We start from the raw sequence: 18,585 nt of genomic DNA, 5'->3' as shown, positions 1-18,585 counted from the left end.
ATTTGTGCCTTTCTTGCACAAAGAGTGTAGTTTTCATTATATTTGAACAATTTCACGTTATTTCCATTTTTTTGTCATTTGTCATTTAAGACTAAATATTTCTGTGCCAAAGTCAGTGTGGACATGCATATTAAGTGTGGACAGGGTTCTTCTAACTGCAGTTATGTGCCAAGAAGTTAGAAGGCATTTGGTCCAAGGTTTTGCAAAAAGTCTTGGGTGATGTAAAATGATTTAACCTCCTGTAGTTACTTGAACTTACAGCAAGTGTCCTCCCATATTCTCAAGCTAATCTCTGCATGATTTAACTTTGCAGAGTCAAGACTTGAATCTGGTAGGCATCACCAGACCAGTTCAAAGTTAGCAAAACCTTACTACAGGCATTGAACAGTGCTTTTGCTAGATGCACCTGGTTATATTACTTGGTAAGAAAAAGTTATTTGCTACCTTTTCTCTTACCAGGTTTGCTGTCATCACAGGTTAGGTGACCATTATTAGTGCTGTTCTGAAGTTAGGAGTGTGGTTTACCCTCATACAGGGAAGAATCCTTATTCCCATGAAGAAGACCATGGTAGAAGGGATGCCAAGTATTACCTCCCCATTTTATTCACCTAACATTACTGTGATCATTGAATTTAGTCAAAGGATAATGCAGATGTTTTTAGTAATATATGTTTCTCAGAGAATACCTGTCTGATTGCATTATAATTAAACCTGCCCACACCACTCTGCAAATGTGAATTCCTTATTGGGGTATCGCTTAATCAAAAACTGGTGAACAACCATACCCACCTAGCACTTGATAGGGTGAAAGGGTTGGGAAGAGTTTACTCCTGTTATCTATGTTTATTTAATCTTACCGTGGATTCATTGCATTAATATGTATTTTCAGCAAAACATAATTTACTGAAAAGAAGTTGTTTGTTCTGTATGTTGGTACAAATAGTGTTGCAGTCATTTGTGCATGAAATAAATTAGGTAATTTTATCTACACAAAATCATGCAAAAACGGTTTAACTGTTTATTTTGATATTTCACCTTGTTATTTTTTCAGCATCTTCAAGGACTAAGACTGAAATACAACCACTTGACATGTGATAATTTTCGTGAACTAGCTCCATTACTCAAGCAATATACAAACCTGACAGCTCTTGATTTGTCTTGCAACAAAATCAATATTTTTTACAGTGATTCAACAAGCACCATCATGGCAGACATGTTCCAGAACCTGGAGTTCCTCATTAGACTGGATCTCAGTAACAACAGAATAAAGTCCAAGGTGTCAAGATTATTGTCTAAGCTTAAAAGACCACTGAAGTATTTGAGGCTCTGTGGATGTGGGTTGACACATAATGACATTGAATATTTATCCAAATCCCATCATACATCTGCTCTGCAGGAAGTGGATCTCAGTGAAAACACCCTAGGCCAGTCAGTACAGCATCTTATTGTATTTCTGCAGAATATGAAATCAACACTGCATGTGCTGGAATTGGAGGAATCAGTTTTATCTGACAATCATATGAGAGAAATGTCACAGATTTTACCTTCACTGACTCAGCTTTTGTACCTCAACTTATCAGGTAATTCTATGTGCTTATCAACATTAAGTACACTGACAGAAAAGGTGTCTGAGCTGGCAGATCTTCAGATATTTCGTGTATCCTTCTCGAGAGAGTGTTACAGTCATACTTTAGATGCAGAACTCTTAGAAGGGGAGGCAAAAGAAACCCTGAAGAAACTGCTCACACGAATTATTCTGTCCATCAAACTTTCTAAGCACCTGGTCTTGACTCTGCCTAATCTGATTATGTCAGAGTTAGAAATGGAAATTATTTAGAAATGTAACATCCACTTGATAGCGAATTTTGACAAATCTCATAGTTGTGTCAAACAAATCACATTATTAATTTTTGTCTCAACATCATTTTAACTTATACAGTATGTAATCCACACTAAACAGAGTATGTCACTCAGTTATTTCAAGCCACAGGTTACATTTTGAAATGATATGTTTTTATGTTGATGAGTGACACTTAAGTTCATAGAGATAAAGAACACTGATGAAGATTGCAGTAACAAAGACATGATGAATAGAAGTTTTAGTCAATGAAGTTCCACAGTGAATTGGAATACTTTGGTCAGTACATATGTTTTATAAAGTATTCAGACTGCACAAAATTCTGTTTTGCTTATGAAAATACTATGATCCTTGCTCATCCACCCCAACCCACCCTGCCTATGTAACATGTCTCTGCACATAAAGTTTGTTTATGTCACTCGCTCAACAAATTCTATCAACTAACACTCTGCAAAAAGAGCATTGACTTACAAAAAAGATAGTAATTGTGGTTTTGTGGGTTTAAAACCATTTTTGAGCATATGATAAGCTATACATGGCAGCCAGGATATCTGGTTTAGGTTGGACCTGTGAAAACGTCAGGAAGAGCTACCAACCCACAAAGCTACTGGTGAGTTTTCTCGCATACTCATGTTGGCCTACATTCAGTGTAGAGTACCAACATACAGTATAGAGCATTGACTTGAATTATAGGGGATTGTCATACAATACAGTTCTTTGATCTGGATTTTAGCATTAGATTTAGATGACTTCCATAACTCTTTTCATGATGAAGTTTTGGCTTATGTTACAATTTTGACATTGCCTCATTTACATGTAACCCTGCCACAAAATTTGAATATTGTACACTTTCAATCATGTATTTGATCTTGAGAATTTAAACAAGCAGTCACAGAGTATTCTGAAAAAGTCAAATTTGGTTGGCTGAAAATAAAAATTAATATTTTATCCTAAGGTCAAGTGACTGTAGGGTTGTTTTACTGTATGCATATAACTGAAAGATTGTATCATTTGGACTAATAAAACATCAGTTCAGATGGCAATTGAAAGCTCAATAAATACAGTTTAAAATTGGCTGGAATGGTCACCATGGTTTCCAATGTTTGAAGCCAGTTGATGTCAGTAGCTCAAAGATTAAAGTCACAAGTACAAAAAAAAAGAGTTTTCCACTGCAGTTATTTTCCTCACAGTACTCAAGTTTCAGTGAACAGATTTAATAAAAGTCAGAAATGTGTTGTATGCATATGACGTTCTTGTAGTGTGAGGAAGAAACTTTCCCATTTTGATAATCAGTAGTTTAGAGGTTATTAAAACCAAATTTTGCCTTTATATTTTATTTCCGCATTAAAATTGAAGTCCTAGAACTAATGTTGTTGAACTTTAGTATTTTTTTCTTTCTTTTAGCTTAGAAAGAAATTAATTAATGTTAGTGTCAGTAACAACAGAGCAAGAGACACTGTTCCTAAACATATATTCTGGTTTTAAATATATTTTGCATGCCAACAGGTTTTGTCAAAATACAGTATATTTATTCCTTTCCAGTAGAATCTTTCTGATTTGTAATTTGTAGATTGAAGGCAAGGTCAAGGTTTTAACAATGTGTTTTGGTGCTTTTATACAACTAAATTTGTATTGGCAGGCTATCATGTTATGTTTGTTGTACTTGCTGATATTTTTTTAAAAACTTAATAAAATTGTTTTCTACCTAAAATGTTGTTTTTGATTTTGTTCTTGAATTGTTTTACATCAAAGTAAATTGTCACATCAGCAGACCTTAATGCAAAATGTGCCAGTGTGATGGCCATGTGTCCATTGTGCATTATCATTAATTCCAGCCATCAAAATGAACACTGGACTAATTTTATTCCAGCCATCAAAACAACACTGGACTAGTTTCATTCCAGTCACCAAAACAACACTGGACTAATTTCATTCCTGCCATCTAACCAACACTGGACTAGTTTCATTCCTGGCATCAAAATGAACAATGGGCTAATTTCATTCCAGCCATCAAAATAAAATTGGACTAGTTTCATTCCCCATCAAAACAACACGACTAATTTCATTTCTGCCGTCTAAATAACACTGGACTAATTTCACTCCAGCCATCAAAACAACACTGGACTAATTTAATTCGAGCCATCAAAACAACACTGGACTAGTTTCATTCCAGCCATCAAAATAACACCAGACTAATTTCATTCCAGCCATCAAAACGACACTGGACTAATTTCATTCCAGCCATCAAAAAGACACTGGACTAATTTTATTCCAGCCATCAAAACAACACTGGACTAATTTCATTCCAGGCATCAAAACAACACTGGACTAATTTCATTCCAGGCATCAAAAGACCTGCCTCCATCAGGCTTAAGGCATCAGGACTTGACAGACTCATGCTGACACAACGACAGGCCATCTCTGTTTCCAAACATAAGGCTGCTTGGAAAGGCATCATTCCGAACCAGTTGGCATTACAGCTGTCTAAACAAGGAGGATTTATTGGACCTCTGTTAGCAGGGCTTACTGGATCCTTACTGCCAGGATTGCTTGGCATCAGTAAAGGACTCCAGCTTCCTGGAACCACATGTGGCAAGGGACTGACCTGCAAAGGAATGAGAAAGAAAAACCTTCGACCTCGAGCATCTCTAAGGATCAACTTACTGAACATATCTCACCTGATGAAAGCTGCATCATTAACCTACAAAATTATTATGATGGACATCACTGGGATGCTGTCGTCAATGATCCTCATTAAAATGATGTCATGTATTTTGTTTCATTTGGATTACCTCCTCCCGATGAAGTTGTATGCTATCTCCAGCAGCCCAGTAAAGGAGCTGTGTACAACTCGTTAAAGCTTTAAGACGTCAACGATAGCATGTGTGGCTTGTACTGTATCGAGTACATATAACATAGGTATAAAGATCAATCTCCCTTCGAAACAGTGTTATCTCTCAAATAATATACCCCATAACATAGCAACATGAACTCTTGGTGTCTGAAGTGCAAATCCAAAACAGAGAGTGCAGACCTTGTCCAGGTGTTTGCCAAAAATCATTGCCTTATGATCAAATCGAGGTGTGCTGTGTGTGGTTCCAAAAAGTCAGATTTCATCAAACAACATGAGTTCAACACTAAAATGAAGAGTTGATCTTTATAAAACATACCATTGCAGGCACTATGAACTCGATACAAGCTGCAAGACCTTTGCATGGAAAGAAATCTGTGTGTGGGCGACTGTAAAGACTGCAGACAACAAATTCTTGGCGGAGCTGTGGATGTTCATGTGCTGATTGGAAAACTTCCCAGACCTCGTGGTTGATGGACACTGCCAGGACATAATGAACAGGATCAGCCACTGCCTGGTCAAGAACCCTACAATGGAGTTGTGGACCGAGCTCTCGTGCATGGCATCATTGGCACTAACAATAGTTGGGCATCGGTGTCCCAGCAATGAAATTTCATGCAGAAGAACTGCATAAATCCGCACACAAGCATTTTCCATGACATAGAGTCATCGCAGTTGCTGCATGATATATTGTAATGTGTCAAGGGTCAAGGTCAAATAAAATGGAATAGATGGACAGCTCACACCTTTTTCAGTTTAGATCTCTCCAGTGTATTGTAGTGTCAAGAAATGTGTTCACCACATAAGTTCTTACATAGATCATGAAAGCACAAAATAAAACAAATATAAATAGTCAACACAGTTTATTATATGACTTCCAGGCTTAGATGTGTTTTCTCACAAAATTTAGCGTTCAAAGTGGTGAAATAATATTTGCAAATATGCAGAACAGATGCTTGATAAAGCATATTGAAATAACAACAATAGTTGCAGTGGTAAAATTGCATGTGAAAATCAGCATAAATGTTCCATTTGTCATAATTCACATAATCTCTAACTCAGAAAATCCCAATTCCCAAACTAATCTTACACAGAAAAATGAGTTAATAGTTCTTAAAATGTGTTCATAAGACCTTCAGAAGTGGTAATGTTTTGTGCATTCAATCAAGGTTTGGAACCAGACCCGGGTTTGTGTTTTATAGTTCAGTTGTGAATATGGTAGAGGCACAGTCTGGAACCGGATATTAATAGTGTGTCGCATTTGTTGGCTGAGACACAGTTTGTCATTTTGAGCAACACTGTCTGGAACCGGATGTCAATAGTGTCGTGTGGGTTGGCTGCGACACAGGTGTCGTTCTACAGTTTTGTATTTTGCATAGGGTTAGAATTTTAAAGAAAAAGAATTTCCCCGGCTTTCCTCACTGGTTACACTCTTTAAAAAAAGACTTGTATATCTTAGGTGTAATTCAAAGAACCTTTAATTCCCTTTATTTTGGTGTATGATTGATGGGTGTAATATGGGTTACAGAATATACAGCTTGGCATTACACCAGATGTGCACTTTCAAAAAAGTGCTAGCTCCACTTGGTCATTTTCACTTCCTGAACTTCAGAGGTAAATTGTATAAAAAAGAGCTGATAACCTTTTTTAACATTTTGTATATTTGGTAATTCATTAATTGCACTTTCAGAAGCTGGTATTGTCTAGTCTGGCAAAATTAATTTTCCCAATTTTAGTAGCTGCTATGGATAGTGTACTTTAGACTAATTCAGGCTGATTTTTTTAGCACAAGGGAGCAGTCATTTTAGTTAGCAATGTGCTTAGCTCATGTACAGTTTCCAAAAGTACAATATCCAAAGAAATATCATCCACATTACATTAATGTAGAATAGAGGCATGCCAACATTCTTTCCATTGCGCATGTTTTAAATGCAAACAACTTACATATGTCACTCTCTCAAAAGTACATAATAACTGGTGAGCGCCCCCCCACAGTGTGTCGTTTTGAGCAACACAGTCTGGAACCGGATGTCAATAGTGTGTCGCTTGAGTTGAATGCGATACTGTGCTGTTTTGTAACAACAAAGTGTGTCATTGTGTCGGTTATATTATTTCGAATCTAAATGACACAACCACTACAAAATGGATGGAAATTTGTGATTTCAAAATGATACATAATATTGAGTAGGAAATTTGATAATGCCAATACTAAATTTCCAATGGATAGCAGATGGCAATGTTGATGACGACACAGTGACTGTTGTCAGCTAAATCCGTCTATGGGAAATTTTATCTGCTATAACGAGGAAATAAATGTTGAAACAATTGCAGAGAAACATTAAAGTAGTCATTCTTGAGACATGCTGAACAAGTCTTGGAAAAAGATACTTTCTTATGTTTAAGTTAATAACATATATCATAGTCATTACCTTTGACCTGACATCATGGATATACTGAAGTCTCAACTATTGTCGCAATGTTCCCACATGCTAAGTTTGCTTAAAACCCAATTGACTTGCTTATCTGCCATCATCAGTTATATTGTTTCAAATCAAGACAAATACCTTGCGAACAACAAACCAAGGCAGCCAATCTGAGCTGATTCAATTGTGGAAACTAACCTCATACCCTTATGGTCGTCAGTTCATTGCCACAACCAGCTGAGCTATAGTGACTTATTTACATGTAGCAATAACAGGATTTTCATGTTGCCCATTGTGGAAATCATTTTGAAAGCAGATTGCACCATTTTCATTTAAGACTAACTACACAGAGGAATGTGAAAACAACCCCAGGTTGATATTATCATTTGCTCATGATAAGTAGGACTAACTAAATTTTCAAAACAGCCAAAGTAGTAGCCATACTGGGTGTTCCAAGGGCTCCATTTTGCTTTGTTGATTAATATGTTGAAAATGCAATACAAGTTTCAAGACTTTCCTATGAGTAGATTAGGTGTGCTAAGCATTTTGCTGTTGGATGCTGGACAGATGATAAATTCAGGACCATTGCATAATGGTCTGCTATTTAACGACAGTGATAATAAAATCTTTCTAACAGAATTAGTGGGGAAAAAATAATGCGCCACAAGAAATATCTCTGTCTCATTCAACATTGTACTTACAACTCATCTATAGTCTTCACATGCATGGTTGGTGACCCTCATTTATCATAACAGAAGACAGTAAACTTCTAGGCATTGTCATAGCTCCTTGTTTGAATTTTTATAAAGTTGTAGTCGTAAAATCCATGTGTGAACCTTTTGATGGAAGGGACATCAACTTTGTAAATTGGAATTTCATTAACATCATGGCTATATATATATATATATATATATATATATATATATATATATATATATATATATATATATATATATATATATATCATATTCAAATAAATATAAACAAAAAATAACATTTCAGTATTACAAACAGCAAGAACTGTGAATGGAGATAACTCTGTCAAGCAAAGCTCTCTCCGGTAGAGTAATTGATTAGTTACCCCACATGTTATTGGGTAATATTATGTGACTATGGCGATTATTTATTTTTGTGTCATCATTCAATAACTTAACTCTCTGTTTGCAATTAGCTGTTAGTGGAGTAACGCTATTTTGTAATAGTTCAAATGAACAGAAGGATATTTATATCTTTTGACTGCATGTCTGATAAATTCAGAAAAACAGTAAATCACATGCCCTGTTGATGTAATACAGCTTAGTTGTATTTAGATCTCTAGGTAAGAGCTGTATACTAACATGTATCCTAACTTGACAGAAATATATGTGCAATTAGTTTATATGGGGTGTTTGGAAATCGAAATAAATCCACTCTGCAGTTTACAACAATTATGATTTACTCAGTATAATGATCTGTAGCAATCCAGCATAGGTAACTTCATAACAATTTCTGAAACATATATCAGCAAGGGTGGTAAGTGGTAAAATGCTAGCTTGTTGGAAGCCCTATGCTTGAACTTCAACAGAAAAAATACACCATCCCACCATGTCACCACATGGTGTGCTCTCTTTTGCACTCTCCCTGGGTTGATTATGATGTGTGTGTGTGTGCAGAAATCTGTTGAATGTAGAGAAGGCCCCCAGTATATGTATTGTGCCGTCCTCAGAATTAAGATTGTATGTAATGCTGTCAGTAGCTTGATACGATATAATGCTGTAAATATTATAGTTAAGATTATGTGCTGTGCCGTCCTTAGAACTAAGATTGTATATAATGCTGTAAATATAGTTATGATTGTATGTTGTGCCATCCTTAGAACTAAGATTGTATATAATACTGTAAATATTATAGTTAAGATTGTATATAATGCTGTAAATAGCTTTGATATAATGTTGTAAATATTCTATATGTCATGTAAATATTTTTTATATTAAATATTTATTATGTAATGAATTTTGAAAATATTAATACTATTATGTCTACAATTAAAAAATTAAATCATAACGGCATAAAAATATCAGATGAACTTAATCCTGAAAAAATTGTGATTTTGGATCATTACAACAAAAATTTGAATATACACTACCATTAGAATACAGATTCATTCAATAAGTTGATTCAACAATCTATGTTACAATACTTGGCAACAGTTTAAGATACAGAAGTGGAAAAATTCATATCGCTTGTTTGCACGATTGAAAAACTTATATCGGAATTATCTCATGAATATGAAACAAAAAAGATTGTGAATACATGCATAAGACGATTGAAAAAGATGTCTGCAAGTAACTCTGTCACTGATGAAAATGAAAGCACTGTCACCAGTTACTGTAGTGATTGTGAAAGCACTGTCAGTAACAGCTGAAGAAAGTGAAAGTAGTAATGGATTGTGAAAATGAAAGCGTTAACACCAGATAATAATGTATGTAATATTTATTCTTATTCAAATTATATTTATTTGTTCCTTGGCACAGTCAAGAGGATAAGATTTTTGTTATTTTTTTAAGCTGATCAAATTCAATGCAAAAAATTTGCATAATTCAGAATTTGATCTCTGTCGCATACAATCGTCATAATATGTTCTCGATGCAGCTCATTTAACTGTCCCTGTGTAAACAAAAATTCTTCATTGCTGTATTAATCAATAATTACATTTACACTACATTTTTCTGTGTGTGGAAGTGTCAATATTGTTCTGACGGCACTTTTGAGTATTTCTTTGTTGTATACAAAAACTCCCACGTGTTGATACCCCTTTGATTAAATCAAGAAATAATTATTTGTAAAATGACAATTTCGACTCAGAAATATATTTGTTTACTTGACTCTGTCACGAGCGTGAAGATGAATGGAAAGATCTATGATCTTACATACAGATTTAAATTCAAAACTTCTTGTCTCTAATCAAAACGATGTCAGATTTGGTCAGTAAGCTTGAAATGTGTCCTTGATAATAACTGATTATGACATTGCAGATAAACCGGATTAATGGGTTCTAATACAATAAAAGATCCAGGAGGTGCTTGAGGTGTAAATGTGTATAAAATATATTTTGAGCCTGACTGGATTTATCAAGATCAACTTCATAGTTGCCATCAGTTGCATCACATACAAGATTGACAGTGATCGTTGATGTTATATTAACAACATTTGGTGAAATATGATGACCTCCACCGTATGGATCATTGTTATGTTTGAGAATATTTGATGGCGGGGCTATTTTTTTGCATGACGTAAGACTTTATGAAAGTTTTCATCAATAAGATCATTCACTGATTTTTGTTAGCTGGTCAGTGGCAAATCCTGGTATTACAAACGTTGGTAATTGATTTTCTGTTATTTTATAGGCATCTAGAAAAATGTGCATCAAGCTTATGACCGTTCCGTCAAAAAAGTACTAAATGACCGTCATTAGTCACTGTGGGAATAACAGTTTTATTAATATATTCAAGGTCTGACACAACCTGGTTTAGATGTTGTATCATTAAATTTTTTTATTGTTTTACATTATTGTCATAATATTGTATGCTACTAGAAAACAAATTTCATTGTTCACTTGCTTATGTTCAGACTTAATAACGTCGGAATACGATTTAATTATTTCAATGGCAATATATGGTTTTCTTTTTTCATCATTAGGATCATGATTAGTATCTTCATCAGTAATATAAAACACCCAGTAGCTTCTGGATCAAGCTTCCATGGTTTATTTTTTCGGTATTCCGGAAGTGCTAAAAATATTCGTTTGTCCGTTGAGAATTCATCACGCCGTGGTTCTCGTGGTCCTTGATAAACAGGTGCTATCTCTGGCCATCCTAGTACTGTTCTGGTCGATGATCGATACGGAATAATCTAGGGAATTTATTTATATCGCAGCTGCCGCTCCGGTGGCCTAGTGGTTAGAGCGTCCGCCTCGGATGCGGGAGGTCATGGGTTCGATCCCCGGCCGAGTCATACCAGAGACTTAAAACATGGTACTAACAGCTGCCTCGCTTGGCTTTCAGCATTAAGAGGTTAGTGTTAGGACTGGTCGGCCTGGTGTCAGGATAATGTGACTGGGTGGGACATCATGCTACATGTCTGCGGCATGATGCCCCAGTGCTAGACATCACTATAAACTGCCACATTGCAGACATCGTAGCGAGATGACTGAAAAATTGTTAAAGCTACGTTAAAAATCAAAATCACATCACATATATCGCAGCTGATAATGTTGGCTCATGAACAGTGATAGCTATTTTGGATTCTTTTCCTATCATAGATTTAATTCTGCGCTGAAATTCATCATTGATTTGTTCAATTTGATAACTGCCTGTAGGTATGCGAGCAACATTCCATTGTGATGTTCAGTTTGTTGGTTTTTTAATCGAAAATACCAATGCATTTGCTTGCAACCCACCGAATGAACTTGATCTAATATTTGGCCAACTGTGATATACTCGTAAATGTGCTAGTGCTATTTCTTTGGCTGGAATTGCTGTTGTTATAGGGTTTAACGCCATTTTTCAGCACAAGATAGGCTATACATGGCGGCCAGTATTAATGGTGGAGGAAGAACCCGGGAAAACCCCGGAAAGAACCACCGACCCACGAGAAGCTACCGGCAAGCTTTCTCACATATCCACATTTGCCGAGCCCGAGACTCGAACCCACGCAGACAGAGGTGAGATGGCAGTGATCCGTGACGGAGAGCGCTTTAGACCACTCGGCCACGCGGGGCCCCTTGGCTGAAATTGCAGTTGGAAAGTTGATGTTGAACTCGGGATTGGTTGAGCTTGCTGATATCATCTTATTTTTGAGAGTTGTATTAGCGACGATCTGTTACAGTAATTCTTGCGATGATGACATTATTTATAACCCTTGATTTTAAATCAGGATTTTAAATCCCGATTTTCTAAATCGGACGTAGATTCTGACACAGTCATTGCCTCGTTGTAAATCTTAATCATTTCTATGAACTCAGTATCAGCTATTATTCCATCACTAAGGCCTGATGATATCAACAAAGATAATTTGGAGTATGCTAGCGTCGCAATATTATTTACTTTTAATGTACACTCGTCAACTATATTTTTCAGTTTGGTTTGCCACTCACATACTTGATTGACCGCTCCGGTGGCCTAGTGGTTAGAACGTCCGCCTCGGATGCGGGAGGTCATGGGTTCGATCCCTGGCCGAGTCATACCAGAGACTTACAAAAATGGTACTAACAGCTGCCTTGCTTGGCGTTCAGCATTAAGAGGTTAGTGTTAGGACTGGTCGGCCTGGTGTCAGGATAATGTGACTGGGTGGGACATCATGCTACATGTCTGCAGCATGATGCCCCAGTGCTAGACATCACTATAAACTGCCACATTGCAGACATCGTAGCGACATGACTGAAAAATTGTTAAAGCTACGTTAAAAATCAAAATCACACACACACACACACACACCTACTTGATTGTATCTGTAATGTTGAACGTCGACTGGGGAGTTCATTATATTTTAAGTGGGTGGTGGTTTAGCGACTAATTCAAGGCACCAATAATACAACAAACCTAACAAATTTCTTCGGGTTCCACAACAAACGTTTCCTCGTCGTTTTACTCCAAAACCACTAGCATAGATCCAGAGGAACCAGTTAATGGATAACGCCGTGAAATTGTGGTAGATATCGTAAATGTCGTAGTGCCGAGTACTGGGAACTTGTATATACCGGTAACCTCAGCGCGATGTTTGATGGATTTATTAAGTGGTGTCCATAATGCTGATCCAGACGCTACTGTATATATTAGACTGTGGGTGATCTTTTTTATTTAGAATAGTTTACATACCGATAATTCTTGGCTTTCCAAAGAACTCATCAAAAATTCTGTTTGTTTTTTTTGCAAACATTTATAAACGATTGTACATAATTAGAATATTCAGATCTAAATGTGGTCAATCCATCATCGATTGTCATTAACGATGTCATCATCGGAATGTTGTTTTTGTCCACGTATCTCTTTGTTGCAGCTTCATCGTCTATAATGGTTCTCTCAAATAAGCAATGGTATTACTAGTCATATTGAGTTTGCCAGTCATTGTTTCACCGGCTTTAGCATTATATTTACTGATCTCAGTTCTGATCGTGTTGTTGCTGTTTATGTTTCTTTTTGTTACCACATCATCTGATTTTGGTTCTCTCACATTAATAATTCTATTTTTTACTCATATTGAGATCGCCATACATAATATCTCCAATTCCTCTAATGCGTCCAGTAATCTCTCCCATGAGTGTTAAGACTGATTCCTCAGATTTTTTTAATTTTATCGTTTTTAGCAAACACCACTAAGTTATCTCTGGTTGCACTTCGAACCCGCAGAATAACGACTTCATTTTGGTCCACATTTGCGAGACTCAAAAGATTAGCGAGTTCATCCTTGACCTCGTCAAGAGTTGCATATTTAGGTAAGTCGCCTTGCTGAGTTTTACTCTGAGTAAGACTCAGAGAAGATCTTCCGTAAATATCTACCATTAAACTTTAAGATCTGTTTAACGATGGTGGATGGCTATACCGTCTACTTGTATACTCGTGCACGATTTTATGAGGTGGTATTGTTGATGATGCCACAGCGTCGAGTACGGTAATTGCTTACGGCCACATATTGGCAGATCAGTTATTGTCTGTGCTGGTAATGTTGAATACCAGACGGGAGTGTTTTGAAGATGAATGCGTTGTACTCTGCCGACATATCTTAAAAATTCTTTTGGTTGCAAAAACCCATACAAATCGAAATAAATAATTCCACGTGGATTAATCGCGTATGCAACCCAATGAGTACATGGACCAGAACTAACATCGAGATTAATGACACCGGTTTCAACACGGTTTGGTTGTTTTGGTAATTGATCACGGGTAAGAACACCTCTGATATTTCTAAAGTTTAATTAGTTTTTAGCAGCACCAAGTAAATCAAAATTGGACGTAGGAGGAATCGGCGAATAGTCCCGGGATGTCTCTGACCTTTTCCGTACCACGAGTGGGGTGTTCCTGGTAGTCTTAGACAATTTCCGTTTTTTGAAGTATTTTTTTTTCAGTGACATTTGCTTTCTTTAGTGCCATCGTAACGGCAGTTCCATCAGTACTAAGTGCAGCTGATTTAGCAACAGCTGGGGCTGCAGCGGATATCAAGCTGGTATAGCTGCAAGAAGTGGAAATATACCACCCGTCTTGACTGTCTTCAATAGCACCCGCAGAAAGATTAAGTTTAACGCCAGTTTTTGAGTTGACGTTCTGTCAGTGATAATTTATTTGGACCACCTGCGATTTGTTCTTTTTTTTTAGTGATATTTTTATTCGACAGTTCTCTTTTGATATTGATTGTAGTTTTTTAATCTGACTAGGAGTGAGACTGACACTAACTTGATGATATGATATCATAATATTATGAGCGATTTAATTACATGTTTGGAAAACATCACATGTTTTCTACTGGGGCATCAATGACTCTTGTTCGTCAATCAACACCTTGAAGTAACATTGTTTTCTCCGAGAGTATGGCAGCGATTGCTCTATAATTAGTAACACCGGCTGGTAGTGCACATACTAGAGCTCGAAAATGTCAACAACTGACTAAACAAATCTTGATGTTCCAGCGAGTAGTAGATCTGATACAACGTCGGGAAATCCCGCTGAGTTATTTGCAAAAAAGAATCCACATTCTGATCATACCCCATAAATGTCATCAAACGGTGATAAGCATGTGCAACATGATTATTTCCAAAATCCAGCAACACTTCTTCAGACGGTTCTTGATGTCCATTTATCAATAAAGAAACCTCACTAACCCCAAGTGGGTCAAATACCATACGATTTTGTGTTTGAGAATCCCCTCGGATATCATGAAAAAGCTATAACTACCCTTCGTGGTGCTGAAACTCCCTGCTGTGATGCAATCTGCTATGCACTGTGCCATCAGTTGTACATGTGATCGATTTTGTAGTCATTGTCAACCATGATAGCGTTGATTTACTGCCACTGTCCATAAAAGAGAGCAGCCGTTGTTCTTCAGCGAGTGATGGTGACATTACTGGCATCCACAGTGAAAGTTTTGTCAGTGTCACAATTCCATGAAGTGCCACAGTTGCAGGATCATCAACTCCTTCAGCGTGCCAGATATCATTGTCATCCATGGATTTTCGAACGAGAACAGCTGTATGTTTTGCCACGAAGATAACCTTTCTAACATTTCTGCAGAAACCAAAGATATGTGACAGTGGTATTGCACAACGATATCTTCCCAAAGCATCAATTTGATTTTTATGTGCTACAATTCCCAAATTAAAATTTGCATTTACAAAGAATAAATTTCCAACATCAGCTTCGTCAGCCGCAGCAGTAACATTTTTGAGGCACTGAAAAGTACAAGATCTGCCATCAGCGTGATAAACAGTATCGTTTGCAAACACCATTGACCGACTAGTAGACCGTGAATAATCATCGCTGTATCAGGATAACCCCAATATCATCATAGCAACATCAACATCAGTATGACACACCTCAATTTCATGCACTGTTAAACAATAATTCCATTATTAACAAACCCACCCTGCACGTCACCATATGGATTTCCATCTGTTTTTACAAGTCTACCCTGAAGTTCAATGAATGCTTCAGCGGGTAAGAAATATCTGCTTGTATCCTGAACTTGTAGCTCGATTCGTCCATATTGGTTTGGTTCTCGTGCTTCATAAGAGTAATATTGATAATCATGCATAGATTCATCTTTGAGAATGGCATATCCATGTCAAACGGTGGATCAGATACACGCTTGAACATTTTATTATAATTGTTATCGTCTAACATGAAGACACCTTCCTGTTATGAGATTAGCAGTTTTATTTTTTTGTTTTTCTGATAGTGGTACACCAGCCAACTCTGCTAGCTTTTGATCTGCAACTTGATTTTTTATTTTACCAAAATTTGCCGGCATCACTTAAGTGTTGGGTAATTTTACTGGCAGTGGTTTTTGTCACTGATCTAATTACATATCCTCACTCACTGTGATAATCACCAACGATTTCATTGTTTCATTGATGAGAGAACGATAAACATTAGTGTCCATGATACCACCTGTATATAATCGTTGACAAATATCAGCTGCTTCATTAATAATTGCCAATTAGAATTTCTAATAGTTCAACATCGGCAAGGGCATTACTGGGACAGAGTTTATCAAGGCCACCATTGGACAAACCACTTCCTGTTGTTTCTTGTTTTTTTTTTACTTGGTGAAGAACGTAATTCCCTCATGCATCTAATTTCTTAAACCCACTTCTTTTTGTTTCCTTTCTCGTTCAATCTCTTTAAGTTTCGACTTCATTTCTTTTTCTTTTCGTTTCCTTGCTGCTTTTGATTTTTCAAGTTGCTGCTCCATTTCTTCATATCTTTGTCTCCTTTTCTGCATTGCTTATCTAATATGCTCATCTACTATCTGGTTAAAGTTGCCAAAATCATTAACATCTTTCTCAGATCTAATTTGCGAAATATCATTAGCTATGCAATATACATCCGTAATCCAATCGACAGATCTCATTATTTTAATATATTCGAGTTTTACATATTTTTCTCTTTCATAATATCCAAATGTGGCAATATTAGTTATTTGGTCTCGATTCTTGATAGCGGCAATACCTTCAGGCATGAATTTATCTATTATGTTATTGTAGCTCTTGGCAGAGGTTGTGGTTGAATTTCAGGGTGTGGTTGAGGAGGCTGTTGGGGTGGTGGTTGAGCTGCTTGAAGATGATCAGCAATATCAACAGGCAATGTCTCAAGAGCTTTTTGTGCTGCCTCAGTTGCTGTAACAATTTTCTTGGTTGATTTTCGACAGTTGGTTTAAATAACTGTTCTGCACCTCCCGACGCGCTTGTAAATTTTGTCTGACAGTCATGGACTGGAATATATTTTTTTTAATTGCCTCTAGTCGTTCTCGAGCTAATCTAGCTGTGTAAGATTCCATAGTTGGTATACAATCACACATTACTGATACAATAATGATTTAATTATGCATACACTACAGCAGCAGGGAGGGTGCAACCAAAAACGAGTGTCCAACGGGTAAACAAACATACAAATTTAAAAACATGAGCGACAAAGAAAAAGTAACAAAATAAGCTAACCCAATTAGAGAAAATCTTGGTTGGCTAGAGGCTTCGTTTTGACGTTATTGACCTTGTATTTTCATTTTCATAGGAAGCTTTTTTCCACGAACGGACTTGTCTAAAATGTGGTCTGTTCACCCTCCCTGCTGCAAGAGTGAATCATATGTTATACCACTGCCTCATGCTCAATAGCCATCTATGTACATAACTGATCATTTTTAAGCAGAAACCCTATTTTCTTTTCTCAGTCAGTGACTTTGTTCTATGCCCTTCTGACCTTATAATTGAAAGGCTTCTTCCTTTCCCTAAGTGCAAGTCATCTACAAAGTTTGGGCTAGGTCTGTCATGTAGAACTTCAGCTATTATGTGGAAACTATTTTTCTTCTGTCAGCCAGTGACAGTAACATTTGTGTCCAAAACCAATAGTCTTCTTTCTTACACCGTGTACAAGCCATCTAAAATTTAGCTGAGATACGTTGAACTAATGTTACTGTGCATATTTCTATTATTTCAGTAACAATAATCGTAACCTTTCACCTTCTAACTCCAAAATCAATAGGGTTCTTCCTTACACTAATTGCAAGCCATCCACAAAATTTGGTAACTGAAAAGTAGAGAACAGTTAATGTATGGAAACCATTTTCTTCTTTCAGCTGTAGTGACCTTGACCTTTAACCTTTTAAGGCTAAAATTAATAAGGTGGCGCTATACAGTTTCGCATTTTGCATAGGGTTAAGATTTTAAAGAAAAAGAATTTCCCCGGCTTTCCTCACTGGTTATACTGGCTATTTAAAAAAGACCTTGTATATCTTAGGTATAATTAAAAGAACCTTTAATTCCCTTTATTTTGATGTATGATTGATGGGTGTACTATGGGTTATAGAGTATACAGCTTGGCCTTACTTCAAATGTGAACCTTTCAAAAAAGTGCTAGCTCTACTTGGTCATTTTCACTTCCTGAACTTCAGAGGTAAATTGTAAAAAAAAAAGAGCCGATAACTTTTTTTACATTTTACATATTTGGTAATTCATTCATTGCACTTTCAGAAGCTGGTATTGTCTAGTCTGGCAAAATTCATTTTCCCTATTTTAATAGCTGCTATGTATAGTGTACTTTAGACTAATTCAGGCTGATTTTTTAACACAAGGGAGCAGTCATTTTAGTTAGCAGTGTGCTTAAATCATGTAAAATTTCCAAAAGTACAATATCCAAAGAAATATCATCCACATTACATTACTGTAGCATATAGGTGTGCCAACATTCTCTCCATTGTGCATGTTTTAA

The 18,585-nt window shown here is 36.5% G+C and overlaps 1 protein-coding gene across 5 annotated transcripts in view; it reads left to right on the top strand.

Moving 5' to 3' along the window:
• LOC149772738 (leucine-rich repeat-containing protein 14-like) overlaps positions 1-3,569 on the top strand; it is a 34,234-nt gene extending 30,665 nt beyond the window's left edge. For all 5 annotated transcript variants that reach the window (XM_089947368.1, XM_089947363.1, XM_089947365.1 and 2 more), the window contains one exon: positions 1,052-3,569. In XM_089947368.1, coding sequence (XP_089803494.1) covers positions 1,052-1,837 — 786 coding nt within the window. In that variant the 3' untranslated portion in view covers positions 1,838-3,569. The remainder of the gene's footprint in view (positions 1-1,051) is intronic.
• Positions 3,570-18,585: the final 15,016 nt, after the last annotated feature.

This window comes from Sinohyriopsis cumingii, unplaced genomic scaffold, assembly GCF_028554795.1.
Source record: "Sinohyriopsis cumingii isolate HCF-2022 unplaced genomic scaffold, ASM2855479v2 utg001180l, whole genome shotgun sequence".
Taxonomy (NCBI): domain Eukaryota; kingdom Metazoa; phylum Mollusca; class Bivalvia; order Unionida; family Unionidae; genus Sinohyriopsis; species Sinohyriopsis cumingii.
Note: the sequence above shows the minus strand (reverse complement) of the source record. Positions and strands in the feature narration are given on the sequence as shown.